The 20369-nt window shown below is 45.6% G+C and overlaps 1 protein-coding gene and 1 long non-coding RNA gene across 3 annotated transcripts; one reads left to right on the top strand and one right to left on the bottom strand.

Annotated features, from left to right (window-relative positions):
• Positions 1-10633: 10633 nt before the first annotated feature.
• On the top strand, positions 10634-10891 carry LOC119134627. The gene is made up of 2 exons (XR_005100379.1): positions 10634-10722; positions 10761-10891. It is a non-coding gene; the product is annotated as an uncharacterized LOC119134627 (long non-coding RNA).
• Positions 10764-20253, bottom strand: wapla (WAPL cohesin release factor a). 2 transcript variants are annotated; one of them, XM_037271462.1, is made up of 21 exons: positions 19950-20239; positions 19333-19459; positions 18345-18717; positions 17521-18184; positions 17150-17451; positions 16706-16836; positions 15827-15922; positions 15088-15258; positions 14827-14963; positions 14020-14131; positions 13712-13942; positions 13517-13628; positions 13325-13422; positions 13147-13223; positions 12890-13071; positions 12661-12776; positions 12344-12577; positions 12065-12275; positions 11873-11961; positions 11702-11797; positions 10764-11565 (listed from the first exon to the last, which is right to left on the bottom strand). In XM_037271462.1, exons 3-21 carry the CDS (start codon positions 18682-18684, stop codon positions 11500-11502), a joined length of 3465 nt encoding a protein of 1154 aa, XP_037127357.1. In that variant the 5' UTR covers positions 18685-18717; positions 19333-19459; positions 19950-20239; the 3' UTR covers positions 10764-11499. The 2 variants fall into 2 exon arrangements, with proteins under 2 accessions (XP_037127357.1, XP_037127356.1); XM_037271461.1 differs by lacking the exon at positions 19333-19459 and having other exon boundaries at positions 19950-20253.
• Between the last annotated feature and the right edge of the window lie 116 nt (positions 20254-20369).

The following is a 20369-nucleotide window of genomic DNA, read 5'->3' as shown; positions in this document are numbered from 1 at the left end:
CAAACAACCATCTGCACTCGCACTCACACCTAGGGACAATTTGGAGTCTTCAATCGGCCTACCAAGCATGTTTTTGGGATGTGGGAGGAAAACGGAGTGCCCGGAGAAATCCCACGCGGGCCCGGGGAGAACATGCAAACTCCACACAGGGAGGGCCGGAGGTGGAATCGAACCCGCACCCTCCTAACTGTGAGGCGGACGTGCTACCCAGCGCGCCACTGAGCCGCCCACACTAAATATAATACATCAAATATTACATATGGACTTTTTTCCCAAAAGGCCTGTGCTATGATAAATATTTTAGTTATTTTCTTTTGATTGTTCTTTTCTTACTGTGATGGTGCTGCATCAAAGCATGGTCGTGCTAACACACACCCGCTTTGTTCTTCCAATACTTACAAAAAAGGAATTTATTTTCCTTCCAAACAAACCATGAACCTTATAAATGTGAGTCAATCCTGGCAATGGACCAGCAGAAACAAAGGAGAGTAATCATTCGTAAGGGAGTCGCCATAAACTTGACTTATTGCACACGCGCACACCCAAAAAAGTAAAAATAGATACTGATAGGCAAGAGCAGAAATGCCAGTACAATTTTTTCAGAAGACAGAAGCAGCTTGGATACAATGAGGAGGAATGTTGGAGTGGAAAAATGTCCTCAAGCGAAAAAAGGATCTGAAGGTACAGGCAAGGCGGAATAAAGGAAATAAAAAACCTCGCAAAATGTGAATATGAAACCTCTCTCCACAAAACTCTTGTTCTATTCTAATATAAACCTGGACCAAAATCTTAGCCACACTCAAAAACACTGACACCATTTTTTTTTCAATTTGACTATAGTAAACGATGATATGCAAATGAGATAAGGTGTCGCTCAGATAAATAAAAATCAACAATATTACTTGTGTTACAATTCATACCGAGTGAATGGGGCAATTAACGCAGAACAGAAAACTAAATCAATAAAACATAAACATGGCCTCCCACAACATTATGAGGCGACATTTAACCGTTGTCATTTGTCGCCGCTAACAAAACGCCGTCATGTTAGTGCTTATTTAGTATTCCTTGCAATCCCCATGAAAGCAGCAAACGAGATGCTGCAATGCAAATTCCATGGGAGGGAGTTAAAAAAAAAAAACGAGGTAAAGAAGAAGAAGAAGACGAAAAAAAGCCGCCCAAGGCTGTATTCCCACCTGGAGTGTTGCATAATTCACAAGTCGAGTGCGCCGCGGAATAAAAAACACGGGCGCTTTCTCTCTCGATCTCTCCAAGACAGACAACACATAAATCTGACATGAGACATCCTCGGACTTCACGCCAGAAGTATTTTGTGTTGGAGGTGATTACGAATGCGGAAATGAGAGCGCGGCTGCATCGCAAACAACTCATCAGGGGTGTCGGAAGCGTAGATGCAAATGGCGGCTGCTGCTTTGCTGTTAATTGCCTCACAAATGACTCGGGCAGCAAGCGAGGTGGAGCGTGTCCAACCTCACACTTGACCTTTCCTTTAGCCTGGAAAAGCTTCAGATTGAATTGACAAGCACAATTTCTGCTGGTAGAATATGCTTGATAATGTCGCAGAAAACAGTAGCAACCTGTTGTTTTTTTCTCAATTGCACAAAATGGCTGACTCCCTGTTCAATTTCAAGCATGGCGGTGTTGAATTTTGTGTTGGTCGGTGAAAAACTAAAGTCAGGGGAAAAATTTCCTCAACGTACTTAGTTTTGATTAGACTCCTAAAATACTTTGTAGTCACTGAAAATGGCGGCTTCAAATCAAAATGGCCGACTTCCTGTTCGACTTCCTGTCCTCTCTTGATGGACATGCCCAATGAATTTTGAGCAGCACCAAGGAGACTACTTGAAGAGTTTTTGGTCACTGATGGTGTCTTAACTACTCTTTGACTGGATCTCAAAACAAACAAGAATAAGAATCACTCCCAAAAAGACAACAAGGACTGCGGGGCAGCACCTCGTTCGATTGTCAGTGATATCGACGGAATGCTTTCAAAGTTCCATTTGCTCTAAGGTTGCGCTCCTGTGACTCCAGCGCAGCAATTAAGCCCATGCGTGGGAATTTTTTAATTGGATCAGCCGGCAATTATGAGAAATCCACCATCCGTGCCAAGTAGAACAACTATTTCCGTCCATTTATGTCCATCTAACGTGCTCGAACCTCGATTACCTGTCAATTGTCAGATGAACTGTTTTGTACATGGAAGTAATGAGGATTAGAAAAAATCTACCTTTTCAACATGAAATAGCAATTATGGCTTAAGCCTGACCAGATCTTCCCTATTCCATGACCAAATCTTGATTAAATCTTTGTCAAGGTAGTCTAGTTTTCACTAGTCTTGCTAATTGTTTATTGCTTGCTGAATCTGAAATCTGGTGAGGTCCATCAATGTCTCGATGGTTGTTCAGGCGAGATCCCGGTGCATGTTTGGAAGCGCCCACGTCCATTCTCTCAATTTTGTTGTTCTGGCCAGCACTCATGAATCGACGCCGGCGTACGAGGCGCTGTTGCTAGGTAACCGCTTACTCCGTCGCGCACCTATCATAATTTTACATCACAACCGTATTGAGTGATCTTTAAGGGGCCACATTAAAATGTCTAAACAGCCCTTCAATGATAGGCTCGACTTCCAGCCCAAAGTGGTTGATTTTATTAGAAAGCAGAGTAATGCGGCGGCGGTTCTGAATGGGTGGAGATAACCCGTCCAACTTGAGGCTTATCAGTTTTGCTTTCCCCTCGCATGACCCAGAAACCCTCAACTGAACCGCTCACAGTAAATATTCTGCTTTGTAACCAAAACCTGCGGGGGGATTTCTAATTAGGCGAGCATGGAAGATGTGATGAAGAGGAGGAGAAGGCAAATGGCTGCAGAGGGATGAGAAAGACAAGGGAAAAAAAAACAATACATGATGACAGCATGTCTGGGGACTTATCAATTAATTATGGAAGCAACAATGAGGTTCGACTGGAGGCAGTGTCCGGAATAGTAAGCAGGGAGATGGACATAAAGGAGAGCACAAATTGTATTTTTTAAACAGTCAGATTGTTCAAAACTTTGCTAATTGGAATGAAAAAATTTCTCCAAAATAAAGAACTTGAAAAGAAAACTCTGGCTGGAAACCAAAGATTTGAAAGCCTGACCCACAGCAGTCTGGGTCAGCCGCTACGGCGCCGCTCATACGTGCCCCGACTCTCACCAGTAAAATCCCCTCCGGCCACGCTCTGAACGAGCCGCAACAACACGGCACTGAGACTCTCAGATGTGAGGAGGGAATACGTTGGGAAAACAAACATGTTTGTCAGAGTACACAATGACTTGTATTCGAGGCACAACACGGCAACGCCGTAACATTTCAAACACGGAGCTTAAATGGCCGCTCAGACTCGGGTTTCTGTGTTTGTACATATCTTCCCAAAAATCATACTTGCAAATGACAGCCGGGAGTTTCGGCGGAGTCGTGCTGGGAGGTGAAGCCGAGAGCGAGCGGCCCGTCACGAACAAAGCCGTGCTTTCAGGTGCTGCTCTGTCGACGCCGATGTAGCATCCGGTAAGAAGTGTAGAGGCAAGTCCACAGTGAGCATGACGAAATTGACTCAAAGCTCGGGGAAGATCGCAAATCCTGTGCAAGAGCCGTCTCCAATCCAAGCTTTGTTAGTCTGATAGGGATGAATGATTATAAAAAAAAATGAGTCTCGTGAGATTGTTTTTCCGTAATATTCCAAAATGTCAATTGTTATTTAGTAGGCAACTATGTTTTCATATTTTTTGAACAAAGTTAAGCGATGCATTAATCGATATTAAAAAAAACACTTCAGTTTCCAGTTAGCTTAGCGCTTGCTAATTGGTACGAGGCAACACAGACAGATTTAAAACATGTAATACTAGATAAATATAATAATAATAGTAGATAAAGCGTTATATAAGTACAATTAGTAACCCGTTCGAGTTGATTCGGGACTCGCTGGTGAATCTGTTCAAAACTAGCAAACAATTTTTGGCAGCAAGGCCGGCCTCTGGTATTTAAGAACACAAATCTGAATTCACACAAGTCATGCGTCATGTTGTTCAGCAAAACTTTCGGTATGTTTTCCAATCATTTTTCTGACGGGCAGAGCAAAAAAACAATAAAAGCTGGCAGAGTGCGTATAACGGGAGCATGTGGCATGCAAGCAACTTGGAAAGAAAAGCACCGAGTGCTCCTGCCGTGAGCGGGCAGAGCGTTGTCGTCCCCGACAGCTAGCGGTCCGATTTGCAGTCGCGCAGCGCTCCACTTTGTCTCATCACCCCTCAAAAAAGCCTGCCACTCTTTGTTGACTCTCCGCAGGCCACCTCAACCCCCTCCCCAACACCTCCACCGACCTGAAAGTGACGCAAGTGGCAAGTTTCTCTGTAACTTTTAACGCTCGGTGAGTCACAAGAAAGTCTGATGTCCGTCTGAATCGCAGCTAAGAATAAGACAGAACAATTAGTTTTGTATATTTCTTTTCACAAATGTTCATATTAATAAGGTATCCTTCCAAATCTGCAAATTGCTTTGAATGAATTCTTTATTATAAAAAATATAAATATATATATATATAAAAGCACAGATATAGTCAGGTTTCAATCTTCTGTAGTTGGAGTGCATCACTTTTTGACACAGCGTGAGATTTTCTAGAAAAGAGACACTTAAAAAGCTGTCGACAAAAGCCCTCACTGCAGCAAAGTCAATCCAATTATTTTTCCAGGCGTGGGAACGATTATGACGTTCCTGAGGCAACCTTAATGAAATTAGCCGTTTGATTGGTGATTCCATGCCGAATTGTGTTCTGTCTCTGTCTCGTTAAGACGGCTAATGAAGCCGACGACTCGAGCGTGTCTTCCCCAGGTGCTAGCGCACTTTGAAAAATCCCATTTTAGCCCCGTCGGTCAGGCGGTGGATGGCGGCGGCGACACCGGCGTCAGGCCCGAGAAACGAGATCGGGTCAGCGGGAGGGCGAGCCGCGAGGGACGCCGTTGCCCGGCTCAATGGTCTGATGACGCAGCTAATTAAATGAGACGGGGGGGGGGCATTAATTTTGCATGTGTGTGACTTACACACACATTGGGTTGAAGGAGGAAAAAAAACGGCTAGCGGGACATGGCACATTTTTATTGCTGATGTCCACTGTTGCTTCAATGGTTACGCAGGCGCATTTATTCAGGAACATTGAACTCATTATTTCAGTTTTTATCGAACTAAGTGCTGCTCCAAGGTAAATGTAAATTTGCTCTTAGTCAATTAATGAATTTTACATGTTACTCAAGGCCCAATTTAGGCTATTCAAGTAAAAGCGGGAAAAAAGTACTGTGCAAATAATACATCTCAATCAAACAACCAATCAAAATCACAAACACAGTTGACGTTACGTTAATTTACTTTTTTGTATCAACTGCAAAGGTTGAAAGAAAAAAAAAAAACCACTGTATGATGTAAATCTAAATCGAGGCCTTTTGTAAACCAGACGTAACAGAGAGAGGTTGCCGGGGTTGGAGCACTTTGAATAATTTCTGAACATTGACGCAACTGTTGCTTCGAAATAAAATGAAAAGCGGCAGAGTATAATAATCACCATAAAATAAGAGCAAATAATGTGGCTGAGGGCATGTTTCGAATGCTATTAAAGCAGATTTGTCCAGTAATTATACACGATCGAGGATAAGGTTTAATGAGGTGGGCTTTGGGATGAAAACAAGATGAATGAATGATCACATTTTGGAGCTTGCAGATAATTAGATGAAGTAAGGACACTTATTATTTGCGCGTTACACCGAACACCCAATCTAATCTGGTGCATATGCTCTGTCCAAAAGCAAAGCCGCTTTTCACACGTTTGAATCGGGACTGCCCGGGGTCATGAATAAACATGATTGGCCCTTATTAATAATGCATCTGCCGCTCTTTTCAGGAAATGCTGAATTGAAGATGTCTTGCTCTGTTCCTGGCCGCTAGTTACCCTAAAACCAAGACAATGACATGTCTGCTGCGAGCGAGCTTCGCAACTGCAAATGTTATCAAAGCTTTTTTTCCTTCAATAATCATGTCCATCTTTGTACATTATAAAAGGAAGCAACAGACGTCCCTTTGTGTAGGCGTAAAAAGCAGGATTCTAGTTAATAATGAGACAAATAAGATATGCTAAAATACTTCCTTTCTTGTTATTTTTCTATCTGCGGTCAGTTGTGGAATTACACTTATAAACCAAGTGACCTGAAAATGGGTAACTGTAAAATAAATGGAGCAGGGTTACTGTAACTGTATTGTTATTATTATTATAGTTCAAATTTTTGCAAAAAAAAATCTGACCTTTTATTTGAAGAGCCTTCATGATTGGCAATGTTTGGTTGATGTCAACATGAATCCTCGCAAAGTCTTGCATGGGGAGAAGTGAGCTTTAAAAAAAAATAAAAAAAATAAAATTCAGTCGTGCTATAAACTGCCAACACTCACACGGGGAATTAACTAACTCATGTCGCGAGTTGGATCCGGAATCCCTAACAGGAAGAAAACAACCCCTCGCTCGCTCGCTGATTCTGATTCTGTCGGTTCAGAAGAAAAAAGTAACCGTAAACAGACCGAGAGTGAATTAGCTGAAACGCTAATAAACGAATCAATGCTTTTTTTTTTTTGCTTTGTGGAAACTTTCTACTCACCCTGAGGAACAAACTATACTTATTTTTATTTCTTAACTTTAAAATGCTTCATGGCCTTCCCTCTTGTTGTTCCTTAGTAACATCTCAAGAGTGGTTGAGAAAAACATTGAAGCCCGTATCTCACTAAGCAACGGGTTTTTCCACATAGAAAACTGTTGGTATTTTGCCAGGATTCCAAAAACAGTTGCAGACTGTTTTCTTCTCACAAACATGTTCAAAATTTCTTTTGGACAAAAACAATGTGGCATTTTGGGCTCACGTGTTACGACGTAACGCATTCCAGTGAAATGTGCCCCTTTTCCAGTAACTCATCAAACCACAGTTACAGTTAAATGTCACAAAATATCACCACTTGAAAACCAACACAGGTGGTTAGCGACTGGCCTACAAGGCGCTCGCCAAAGCTACAGCTATTATTGCAAGCAACGCACAGATGAACATAACACTCCTCAAACTACTAACAAGGCTAAAAAACACAGCTTGATAGAACATTCACACGCACACTCACAAATTACCTTTACACACATCCATGCACAATAACACATAACCATCCCACAGTTATACACCCACACAAAAGCACACGCTTCGACATAATCCTCCTAACAGAAGCACACACACTCACTGACCCACACTCACTTACACTCTATTATTTTTATTATTAACATGCAGAAAAACACATGGATACACATAACACTCCCACGGTTATTCAGACAGACATGTGCGCACGCACTCATATACACAAAATTACCAACACGCACACACAGGCAGGAAACTACACAAATGGATTTCCTGTTCCGACAAACCTCCCCAGACTTTGACAGCTGGCTAAGGTAAGAAACGGCAATCCATGCCTTCGTTACAGCTCGGCTTGACGACTGTAATTGAGTCCTTCCTAGAGCTTCTCCACTTGGTCAGTCCAAAATGCTGCCGCTCGCATCCTAACTGGAGCTCGTAACCTTTCGACTATGTTGTTATTGTTCCATTGGTGTCTACTGTCTTTGTGGTTGTAGCGCTCTGTTATTTTTATAGTGCTTTGTTACAGCTGCAGCTGTTGTGAAATATAGAGTAAGTCGTATTGTATTTTGTAGTAAGATATAACATTAGTCATTTTTTCCACTGAGGATAAAGAATACATTACTGTGAGTATTGTGATATTGTCTGTCTACATGTGTTGCTCCACCGCTATACGTATAAAATTGTCTTTTATTGGACAGACATGCATCTAATGGATAGGGAGCAGCTCTCATGTTCAAAAATGTTGATGACCCCTGCTCAATGTTCTCTAAAGACAACATATACATAAATAAACAAAAATTGACGGTCGTAATTATTTGAAAAAAAAAACACTGATTGGCTGCACGTGTGCACATTTCAGCGGATTGTATAAGCGAAATGAGGCAACGTAACTCTTCAAAGATGAGCGTCCTGACAGCTTGAGGGCAAATCAGCAAGTGGGCAACACCGCTGATGAGGTTGTGTGCAAAAAAAATACATACACAGAGATCAATGCAGAGCACTAACACCCCCCAGTGGTACCGAGAGAGTATGAAAACACCTGTAGGCTCAAGCATGCCCGTCCGTCCGTGGCTGTGTGGACCGGTAAAGCCAGAAGTGGATGCTGGCGAGACGTTTTGATTGACAGCTCCCAAATTAATCCCGAGGTGGCGCAACAGCGGCGGCGGCATCATTTCACCTCATCTTCGCTCTCTGTGCTCCCTCGGAGCGGCTGGCATCCCGTAAAAATTCTATGAGGTAGGTGGAGGGACGGGGAGGGGGAGACGGAGGCCCACTTCATCGGCTCCATCGGCATTAGAAAAAAGGCTACAAAAAAGAGAGCAGTGATGGCAAAGGGGGAAGTGGGGGAGAGATGTGTAACGATGACCATAGAACCGGAAATGGAATTAGTCCAGAGGGAGGTCTGTCTGCTTATGAGCAATACAATTACATATTAATTTTTCACCGATCGTACTCCAAAAAGTACACTCTCCAAATTAAAAATGACATCACTGAAAATTAAAAGATAAACAACGTATAAAAATGAATTTCTACACTTACCTTTCTCGAGAGTAATCATTTCATTTTTTGCAAAGCTGGTGATAAATATTTAAATATGCATAATGAGGGCATAAAAAATGTAAAATACTCATTTTATTTAAAAAAAAATTCTCGTGCCAATCTATAACCTAAATCTAATTAATTGCGCCCAAATGAGTATTATCGGCATCGCCTTGGTGCACTTTTTTAATTTGACGTGCATTAGTTTAGGGGGCCTGCCACATCAAATATGGCGGACATCCTCACCACCAGAAAAAGGGCTCTGCCATTGGACGCTATGTATCAATGTCTATGCTTAAATAACGATCGCTTTTTTTATGGTAAAGTTTCAAGAGTATCATTGCCACGGTGTTTAATTTGCCACTTTATTGCTTTCCCAGTAATGCAGAATCATCATTAAGTGTTTAACCAGCGAAACTGTCGAGCTCGCTAACCATGGCTAGCTTAGTTTCACAGAGCTGCAGTCGGTTTGGATAAATTCCTTGCTCAGTTAGCTGCATTAAATGTGCACAATCAAATTTCACTTGTCCCAAACAATGTTCAGATCGCTAGCTAATCTGTGAAGTTATTTTACCTGTCTTGTGGGGTTTGTGATGACGAATTAAGTTGCTGACCACGTTGTCAGGTTGGTGGTTGATTGAAACGAGTCGCAAGTCAAATCGAGTCTGAGTGAAGTGATGTGACTAGTCCCCAATTTCTGCTTTTTTGAAAAATTAAATTACCAACTATGCCCTCAACCTATTAATCAGATATCAACAATCTTAAAATAAACAAAATGGGTCATTTTTGTGCTTTTTTTACCCCACATAAGACAGAAATGAAGGCATTCTGCCTGTAAATCATGTTGGCATTAAAAATAAATGTTCATTATATACTTTTTAATTACTCGGATTAATCAGTTATCAGAATTCCTCTAAAAATCTCATTATCGACATTTGTAAATGTGACATGAACTGAAAAGGAGAAAAAATGTCTGTGATCATGCTTGTAACTCAAAACAATTGTATGCTATTCTCTTTTTGACAGTAAAGTCGTTTTAAACAACTTGAAGCTTCCTTTTTTCTTGTTCAATCTGCCAAAATGTTGCCTATAGTGAAGTGAGTTGAGTTCACAGCTGTCATATAGCTCTCGTATGTCTAATTTTTGCTAGAAAGTTTAAAACAATTAGACACGACAGCTCGGGAATTTTTTTTTAAATGTGGTCAAGCTACAACCGTAGTAATTTAATTTCAGCAAGTATATTGTAGCATGAATACTAAGTAGATTCAAGCTAACTGGCTAATTACTGGCACGATAAAAGTAGAAATAAAACAATTGAATGCGAGTTTTTTTTTTTACTTTTTCCATAACTATTTACACAAAATGGGTAAAAACATTTTTTTTTTCCTCGCTCCTTTTTTCTTTTTCCAAATGACAGAAATATTGTATAAAATAAAAATATCAGCTTAGGGAGGGAGGGAAGGAAGGAGGTAGAAGGGGGGGCAAAAAGTAGTCTAAGCATCTTTGTCAAAGTCCATTCATTGCTTATGTACATCAGTATTTATATTCTACAATTCCATACAGAGCAGACATTTTGCAAAGGTCAAAGTTCATAACTGAGGGCTGGAGGCCCGTAGGCCGAGCCGATGACGCTCACCAATTTGGGCATGGCTAGAATGACAACACGGGGTTGGTTGGTGCTTGGGGCGATGGGGGGGTATAAATATTTGTGTACGGTTGGGCAGGTGGCTGGATATACAGAAAGCATGTTTCAAAACAAATCAATTTTCCTTACCTAAAAAGAAACATTCATTCATCCGTGATGCTTATGAGGAAATGGGAAGCTTGAGAACAGCCAGAATCAAACCCAGAACTCCTGCCTGCGAGGCAAACATGCTATCCACAAGCTCAGTCATTTTGCACACAAATGAATTCATACATCACAATTCAGCCAGTCAGTCAGTTCGGCTGAGTGACTTAAACGACGACGCCAGTGAGTTGAGAGCTGAGTGACTTAAACGACGACGCCAGTGAGTTGAGTGGCTAAAATGCCCTGTGGTCCATTCTGCCGACAGTATGTCCAGCCACTGTGCTGTCCAATGACATAATCAAGATTTTAGACGCTACAATAAAAAGGAGATAATTAAATTAAAATATGATTCGCATAAGAAAAAAACCTGCACACAGTAATTCACATCGGCAAGGTTAAAATTCATTGTGAGACTATGTACTGCGTTGTTGGATTTAAATAAGCTAAAACACACTCACGGGCGCTAAAAGATCTCCGGGCTGAGCCATTGTCACTTAATAAAGAGCCCCGCTTCCATTCAAAGCTGATCCAGAAATCGTAAAATTCAAAGAAAAAGGCCCTCAAAAGGAGAATGAATAAAAAGGGCAATGTGAGAACATAAAACTCCAAAATGGATTAAGACTTGCCCCCTTGACATTCTGCTGCAAATATGAGCCAGTGAAGGCATTGAGACATCCTTGCGACATGCATCAAAGTGGTGCTCAGCAAATTGACTCTTGGCTTTTGATGTGGAAAATAGAAGAAAGAAAAAAAGGGGGGAGACCATCTGGGAAATTGGTAAATGTTGCCTCTTCTTGACGTTTCCGCCACCGTGAACGTCGACGGCGAGCGCTGGCTTTGGTTCAGTTGTGTGTGCAGGTCGCCTGGCGCGCCCCCCCTCCCACTGCCCCGTGGTTCCGGCCAGATACCCCCCCGACACGTCCCTTTGGGCGTGCGGTCGGCGCGTCAGTCTTAGGCTCTGCTGTTAGCAGTGCTCCAGATAGTCGATGACCCGGGAGATGGACTTCTGCCCTGTGGTGCCCACCGCACACTGAAAGACACAAGCCGCACAGATTGAGACGAGAACTTGTGAGAAGTTGGATGGAATTGTAACCCCACTGAATCGAATCGTAACACTATCGTCTTTCGATGACTACCAAATTTAAAATCGCTCCTCGGGTACTCACCGTGAGGTTCATGAAGCTCAGGAACTTCTTGAGCATCTCTGTCATGATGGAGAAGTCTCCTTTGGGGAGGTGTTGTCTCACAGTAGTCACGTTTACCTGCCGGACGACAGAGAGGCGGGTTGGATTTAAGAGGTTCTACAGATTGTGCAGACAACTCCTGAGTGTTCATACCTGGCTGCCTTGGCAGAGGCAGCCCAGCAGCAGAGCCGTGTAGGAGGCCACAATGCTGTCCTCCATGTGCTTGCCAGCGTGCTGCAAAGCTTCAGAAAAGCAGAGTGGGAAAAAAATGGTTAGCATCACTTTAGTTGATGCAACGGAGAAGTGTCGTTCAGCACAGAGATTGAAAAACATCTCCCGAGCTACCTTTGTTTAGGTCCAACTCTTCGTCCTCCTCCTCTTTCTTTGGATTCTCCGCTGCGGGCTGGTTGTCATTGGGCTCGGCCGCCACCCACTGGATCTCGCCCATGGTCTCCTTCCATTCACCGCTCTGGTCCTGGGGCTTGGGCGCCTCGCTGATCAGGTCGTCCGTTCTGGCCTCGGCCAAGATGGCAGCGCGCTCTCGCTCCAGGAAGAGCTGGGAAGAGAAGAGGCGTTAAACACAATTTGTTTATTTTTTTCTAAGGCAATGATTCTTTTTCCTACCTCGACCAGGGCAGCCAAAGCACCAGAGGCCTCGGGCTTCTCCGCTCCGTCTTCCTGAGTCTCGGCCGCGCTCGGCGGTGGCGCAGGCTCGGCCGACGCGCCCGCTTGCGTCGGGTCGGCCGGCTGTGTCAGACTGTCCTCCAGACAGAAGTGGTCCATGTTGAACTCCATGTCCACCAGATAGTGGCGGTTCCTGGAGCTGTACTCGACCAAATTGATGAGCAGGCCCAGACCCTGACAGGAGAAGCAGAGCATGTGAATTATATAAAAATATATATAAGGCAATAAAATGATTTGCAAAATTTGAAGCGCCTTACCAGCACTCGCACGTCAAAGCGTTGTTCCTGCGGGATGTAGCGCGGAACCCGGAGAACACAGTTTAGCGCCGTGACAATGAGCTGATCCTGCTCGCCCGTCTTGGTGCTTCCCCACTCTGAAGACAATTCAAAAAAAATTTGAACTCGATTTTTCAAGTCCAAAACAAGCCAACTGGGCCCACAAAAAAAACAGAGGCTTCGCTCTTTGAACACGCAGTAAATGATTTACCATTATCATGCGTGAGGTTCAGCAGGACGCCGATGACGGCCCTCATGCAGTCCTCCACCGCCTTGCCCACGTTGCTGCAGCTCCAGTGCGGCAGCGCGGCATCGCCCGCCTCCGCCGACACGCAGATGTTGTTCAGCGCCCTGCTATAGCGCTGGATCATGTCCTCGCAGTGGCGCAGCGCTCTGAACACACGCACAAACGTCTGCAAAGGATCCTCATCGAAACACGACGGCGCGTTCAACGGTTCTGCTCCTCACCTTGCCGAGGAGACGATGAGCTGCGAGTCCTTGTAGGCAATTAAGTAACCCTGGTTTTCCGGATTCTGCACGGTCACCTGTTGGCCCCCCAGAGGTCAAAGACAGGAATTACAAGCCAAGCGAGTAAGCGTGATTTTGGCGCTCAGTTCGGGCCTTGAGGACGAAAGCCGCCACTTACGCTTTCAAGCACTCTCAAACATCGCTCAGCTCCCCATAAAGACGCCACCAGGTTCTCCTTGTCGTCCTCTTCACTCAGGTTTTGCACGCACTCTTTCACTGCGCAAACGACACCATGAAGAATGAGACCGGCATGTCTGACAAGTCACAACTCTTAAAGAGGATTTACAAGCTCCTGTTTGATTGGGGGTACCTTTGTCGACAATGTGGTCCAAACCTCCAAGGAGTCGCAGCTCTTCCTTGAACCAATCGCCTGCTCTTTTGGACGTCAGAGAGAGCAGTGTCTCCATGGCAAGGTGCCCCGTCTACAATCAAAATAATAATCATAAAATCCGCCCACGACCTTGACTTTATCTGGCGTCATTCCCAGGGCCAGCCCCCAACCCACCGTGATGTTTTCCAGGTCCAGGTGTTTGTTGTGCACAGTTTCGCACAGCTTGCGGATCTTCTCCTTGACCTTGGCCACCTCCTTGGCGGTCAGCTGGTCTTGATGAGCCGAGTAGTCCTGGTCCAGCTCCAGCAGCTTGATCATAAGCTCCAGGCAGGAGCGGTCCAGGTCCATGTTGAGACGGTCACGGCTCAGGATATACATGAGCGCCGCCGTGCACAAGGCGAGGTTCTGATTGGTCAAACAAAAGGCGAGTGAGCGCAGGAACCTGCGGCGGAGTCCAAATCATTTGGGGACTTGCTACGGACCGGGTGCTGCGACGAGTCGCTGAGCATTTTGAAGACCTGCGCCACCTTGCCTCTTGCCCGGAGATGCATCCTGAAGCTGGGCATGGCACAGCGGGTGGCCAGGCTGATTATACTGACGCACAAACACACACACAGAGTAATGACATGGATCTGCATATTCATCTTCCAACATTTGACAAAATACCGCATGCTCGGGACAAAGTTCAGGTTACCAAAATTGATCTGTTATCAGCCATCAATTCTAAAGAAGGCACGCTTTATATTGTTTTGATCATGTAAGCATTTTTCTATCGGATTGTGAAATAAAAAAAATAAAAAAGGCACAACATTTTCCTCAGAGCAACTGTTGACATTTTCCTCATCTTCCCAGCATGAATCATAATGAGACCATATAAACAACCATGCGGGCGGAGAAGTGTATATTTATTTTTTTGTGTTCCTTCCCAAAGCTCGGAACCTTCGCGCTTCTAGCCGGCGAAACAATTTTCATCCCGAAAAACCTTTTGAGGAAAAAAAAAAAAAAAAAAAAAAAAAAAAAAAAGGCATGGCGCGTTTCCAAGATGCGCTGAGGCAGCAAGCTACGAGGTTGTGAGCTTTGGTGCGAAGCGGCGCTCGCTAATACGCGCCGACGCGGACAAATGTTAACCGACAAGCCCTTGCAGCGTTCAATCAACGTAATGAGCTACTTGGCACTCATAATATACAACCAACAGGAGCGTGGATGTGTCGCAGGAGCGCTGCGGGGAAGAAGAAAAAAAAAAAAAAAACATATCCGTGAAGGCCAACGAAGCGTTTCCCCTGGCTTACCTAAGGCATCTGGTGTTGAGCGGCTGGCTGCTCTTCAATCCCGTTTCCAGGTACTCAAAGTCGTCGGTGAACTCTTGATTCTCGCCAAACTCCACCACGTCGTTGAAGTGCTTGACGTGCTGCACCACCGTGTACAGCTGGGAGAAGGCAAACACATTGGCTTTGTGACAGGCAGGTCATTGTTTCATCGTCAATCCAAGTATCAGAATATCAAACCTGATTTTTGGTCAAAAGTTGAGATTTCAAGGGCTGTCAACTCACCTCCTTGTGCTCCTTCCTGCACTTGAGAGCCGTGACAATATCCTGGTAGGGTCGCGTGGGGATGGTTTCTGATTTAATGACTTTGGGCGGGGGCGGAGGGGCTTTGAACACGCCGTCATCTTTACGGGAGTCGCCGTCCTTGCCGCCGCTCGCGCCGCTCGATAAGACGGCCTGGGGAGGAGGAAGCGACAAAGACAAACGGGGCTCAGGCGGCGGCCGCAAAATCTATTTAATGACACGTCCTGACAATTTAACGCGGCTGAATAGTCGGCTAAGCACACAAGTCCTTAATAAGTACTTTTAGCAGATGAGGTGGTGCAAAGTTGAGGGCAACTTCTGCAAACGGCTGTTGACAAAGTGCAATTTGCTAGTCCCTGAACAAACATTGACTCGCGTGGGGGGAGGAGGGAGATTAAAACACGGCATTTTTGCAAATGGAAGTTCACTGTCGGGGCAAACAATTCCACTTGAAGCAAAAGAGACTAATTAGAGCAATTAAAAGCAGAGGCGTTGACTACGGAGAGACCAATAAACAATATTCCGCCTTGTGCTCCCCGACGGGGAATTGTGTAACAAATGCTAATGATTCTGCGATGCGTCGTGCATTGTGCGCTCAACAAAGACACGGCGCGTCTTCATCATGTCATCGGCGCTCCTAAACGCCCTGTGATTAATGCTCGACGTGGCAAAAATGAGAGCCGGATGGAATTCGTTGAGCGGCGGGGAGGCGGAGCCTTACCGGGGCTGTTTGAACTCGGGAGAGGGGCGGCGTGGGGATTTCTTCGGACTCGGGCTGGTTCCAGTGCCGAGCGTTGTACACCGCTTTTGCAGGGGACTGAAAAAGAAGAATTGGCCAGTTTGTTTGGTCGGGACATGAAATGATGTGCGGCAAAATATTAAAGTGCAACTGGAAACCCTCAAACGCCCTTCGACAGTTTATGTGCGTTTGAAAACGAGCGGATGGTGTGAAACTGTCAAGCTGTTTTATGATTTCAGATTCTCACATCTTGCAGGTGGCTCAATAAACACGGTTTCACTGTTTTCGAAAGCAGAAAGTTTTCCTTATTCAATTTCAAAAGTAGCACCAACAACGGCGCTGATGCAATGAAGCCCGTGAAAGAAATTCAGACTTCCCGCTCATTTAAATAAAGCACCACAGCATGGAACATAAGCACGCTCTATTGTTGCACACCAACACATGAATATTGCACAACGCAGCAGCAGGCCTGAGATGGTGACGGCGGCGCCGAACAAAAATGTGCCGCCCCCCACACCCCGAGCGTCACAAAGCACTTCCTGAAAATGACAAAGAGTGCTTTGCAATTACATAACACGACAGCGCAGTGGGGTTTTCGTGCATGAGACGCGCAGAGAAAAGAAAAACACAGCAAGATGGAGCACAAGCAACAAGCCAAAGCCAATATGGAGCATAGTCAAGATAAACAGGCGTGACTGCAAAAGCACCACGGCAAACTGGAGCAGAATGATTCGGATGAGTCCGGCCGTGAGATAACGTGAGCAACACAACGCGCACGCTTAACCTTGCTCAACATCAAGCTGCGACGGGTTTGAGTCGCGCCCTCGCTAATGAGACGTTACGGCATCGAGACTCACGGACCTTTTTGGGCCCGCTGAAAATCTTCTTGAACCCGCCGCCGAGGTCCTTGGACTTTTCGCTTTGCTTCCCTGAGCGTCCTTTTTGGCCCTCGCTGCCGCCTGGGCTGGAGTCGTCGCAGAAGTCAAAATTGTCTGCGGGAGGAACAACAACGATGATGGCGAATGGCAACAAGCGCAGTCACGTGACCTTCGCCCCCAGTCGCACATTAACACATTATCTGCTGTGGAGTAAAAACGGACTGGAAGGAGCACGTTATTTTTCAACTAATTAAAACTTGGTAGGGTGCGACCAATTAATTTGCCGGCATATTAAAGACAAATTTTCACCAATTATTCTCTTCTCACGAGTTAAGTTCAGCGTAACCACAGCGCAGGAAAAAAGAAAAAATGCCCGCCATGTGCTCGGCCTTCTTTCCATCGTGATGAATTTGAAGTGGCATTTGACCTGTATTGCTGCTGGCCTGGCTGTCCTGGGAATCACTGGTGTGGGGGCTGTCCACGCCGGAGCCCAGTGCGACCAAGGCCGCCGCCGCCTTCCTGGCCTTCTTCTCCTTGACATGGTTGTCGTCGTCGTCGCTATCGCTCTCGCTGAGGTCGTCGAATCCAAAGTACTTGATCTTGTAGCTGCTCTTGCCCCCGCCGGAGCTTTCGGAAGCCTCGTCGCCGCCCGGGGCTTCCTCGTCCCCAAAGCCAAAGAACTCCAGCTTGGACTCGGCTTTGGTCTTCTTGGTCTTGACCAAGGCGGTTCTGAATCAAAAAGATATTTCATTGCAGCAACACTTTGTTTTTTCATTTTGACATCCCCAACCAACTCACCTTGTAGGTTTAGGCTGCACATCCGACTTCTTCCTCATCTGCCCCGCATCTCCAAGGTCGGCGGGCGTGGCCGGCGCCACCAGCTCTTCGGCGCTGCGCTCGATGGAGTCCTGGATGGTGACGTTGCACACCGACACGCAGGAGGGGTGCAAGACCGTGTAGTCGCGGAGCCTCCCACCTCCTCTGCCCGCCGGCTTGGCCGCCGGCTTGGCCGCCGCCTTTGCGTTGACGCCGCTGTTGCTCGCAGAGGCGACTACACTGTTGGGCTTCTGGCCGGCGCTCTCCACTTCGGGGGCCGCGTCGGCGTCGTCTTCGGGGAATAATTTGCTCGAGCGACAACGCGACTGGTATTTCTTGCAGTTTGAGGCTCTGAGGGTGAACGGGGAAGGAGGGATGTTGTCCACCGGACGAGGCTCCTCCTCTGGACTTTCTTCTGACGGCGGGGCGACATCATTCGACGAGGCGGTCCGGAAGTCTGCGCTGCCCCCCGACACACTGGCGGTGGGTTGAGGAGCAAAGCCGATCCTTTGGGTCCCTGAGGAATTGTGAGCCGAGGCGGCGGCCGTTTTTGACAAAGACGACGCCGGCAGCCGGCTGCTCTCCGGCGCATTTTTCAGCCACGGCTTGTTATTTTCAAAAACCTTTGCGTCAACTGCTGGCTTGCCTGCGAACAGAACGCAAAGCAATATTACGATATAGAGATCACGATAATAAATTCACACAGACAACTAAACTGATCACATTCGTAGACTTGCGTGCAAGTGTAAATAAAGTGCTAGCACAAGAACGGGCGAACACGCGACCGGGTTCTTTAGTGTCCTTACTTGGAATTTTGTACGATGCACTCGTGGTGTGCGCAGAAGTCGTCACGACAGGTACGTTTTCAGCGGCCGTCTCGCTCGCGCCGCCCTCGCCGACACTCACGGGTTCATCGTCGCTGTCGAACCCAAATGGGTCGTCCCCGCTGTCGCTGTCCTCCATTCGGGGCCTCTTGGACGGCTCTTCTGATTTCGCAGGAGGCCTTTTGGCCCCCAGCTGGGCCTTGTAGGTGGTTTCGCCCCATTTGGTGGTCAGGGTGGGCTTTCTGTTGGAGAAGACTTCTTCGAACTTGGAATTGGCCTCGCCTCCCTTGCGGTTGTACGTTTTACCAAATCTGGATGTCATAGTGCTCGCTTTATGTTACATATTACCTGTGACCTGAAACAGAAGGTCAACATTGGCATGACAATCAGGTTTGTAAATATAAATATTGGGCCACGGACACAATTCTCATCACCACCAAATGTGCTTTAACAACAAAATGTCAGCTTTAATTTGAGGGCATTTACATTCCAATCATGGGAATGGTGTAAGATTGCAACACTTAAACGTACGTCCTACTTTTCAAAGGGAAGCAATTGGCAATCGGACAAATGGCTGCTCAGCAGTTCCGTGGCTAGGTCAGTATGTATCGCTACCAAAGAAACTGGTTCTTTTGTATTTGATAATGATGCAGACAAAAGCATGACTGATTAGGTATTTCAGTTTTTGGCAACAGTATCTGCTCATATTCAGTCAAATGCTTCACACCTCATTTCTATAACACTTCACAGTGCAGATGGGAATTGTATTCACAGTGCAGATGGGAGTCCAAAACTGTTGCTAAATTATGCCTGAAGGTTTTTGTTTGATTTTTAACAACATCTGCATGCCTTAATTTGCGGGAAACTAGTTTGGGCGCTTTACAAACGTAACTTCTGAGGGAAGGTGGGAAAAAACGACAAGGTTGGCGAATGTTAAAGAACAATTACTTAATAATAACGATATACTTACTGAGCAAATGTGGAGCACGGCATACAACCTACGCGAATGATTAGAATGGATACCACTGTGACGGTTCTGCCACACCACCACTGCCTCAATTTGATCCAGGAAAAGCCCTGACTTGCTTATGCATTATCTGTAAGAGATCAGATGATAAAGAACGCATACTTCCATTATTTCTGTAGAAGTTCATGTCGACTTTGAAGATTCTATTGCCGTATCAATGATCTTAAAGCGATAAAAGTAAGCCTAGCTATACTGCTAACACTGACAGCTTTGAACACGTTTCCGTTACTCGTCTGACGGCCGAAACAATTAATACACGTTAATTAGATGCCGTTATAACACACTAACTTCGTCCCGATGCTCACCTATCGCTGAAATTAACTTTGATGCAGCTAAAAATGCGGCGATGCTCCGTGCGGGCCATCGGGTTGTAAAGTTCACATAAAGTTAGCTGATCGCTGTTAGCATTAAATGCTAACAGCTAGTTTACATTTCGTATCTGACCGCATGAAACATTAGGGATGGTGAAAATAAAATAATACAAAACAAAAGATAAAAAAATCATTTTAAAGGCAAAACATATGATTAAAATATTCAGTTTGCCAAGTGCTCTGTGTTACCTTTCAACTCCGGAGAAGGCTTGTTTGTTAGCCAGCCGGCTAGGCCTGATCCCCCCAAACCAAGCGCGTAAAGTCCGACCCGCGGAGTGCAAACAACGGCGGAAACGCGGGCCCCGCGCGGTAAGCGGTCCCGATGAATCACCGGTGGGCGAATAAACTAAGATCGCGTGTTCAAACGTAGTCTAAATATAGTGGATAATCCCGACTTTCGCATTTTGGAGCGCCACTGGCCGCCATTGAAACATCCCCTCCCCTCCTTGCTTTGCTCTGGCCACAACAGACACGGAATGCCAGGCTTCGACTGGATGTAGCCAATCAGTCGCGCGGGTATTTTCTCGCGATGCAGTGAAGTTGAATCTGATTGGTTGGAAGGTAAATTCCAATTCATAAATAGACGATAGGGTACGCTAGAGGACCGTA

The sequence above is a fragment of the Syngnathus acus genome, chromosome 15, assembly GCF_901709675.1.
Source record: "Syngnathus acus chromosome 15, fSynAcu1.2, whole genome shotgun sequence".
Classification (NCBI taxonomy): Eukaryota; Metazoa; Chordata; class Actinopteri; order Syngnathiformes; family Syngnathidae; genus Syngnathus; species Syngnathus acus.
Note: the sequence above shows the minus strand (reverse complement) of the source record. Positions and strands in the feature narration are given on the sequence as shown.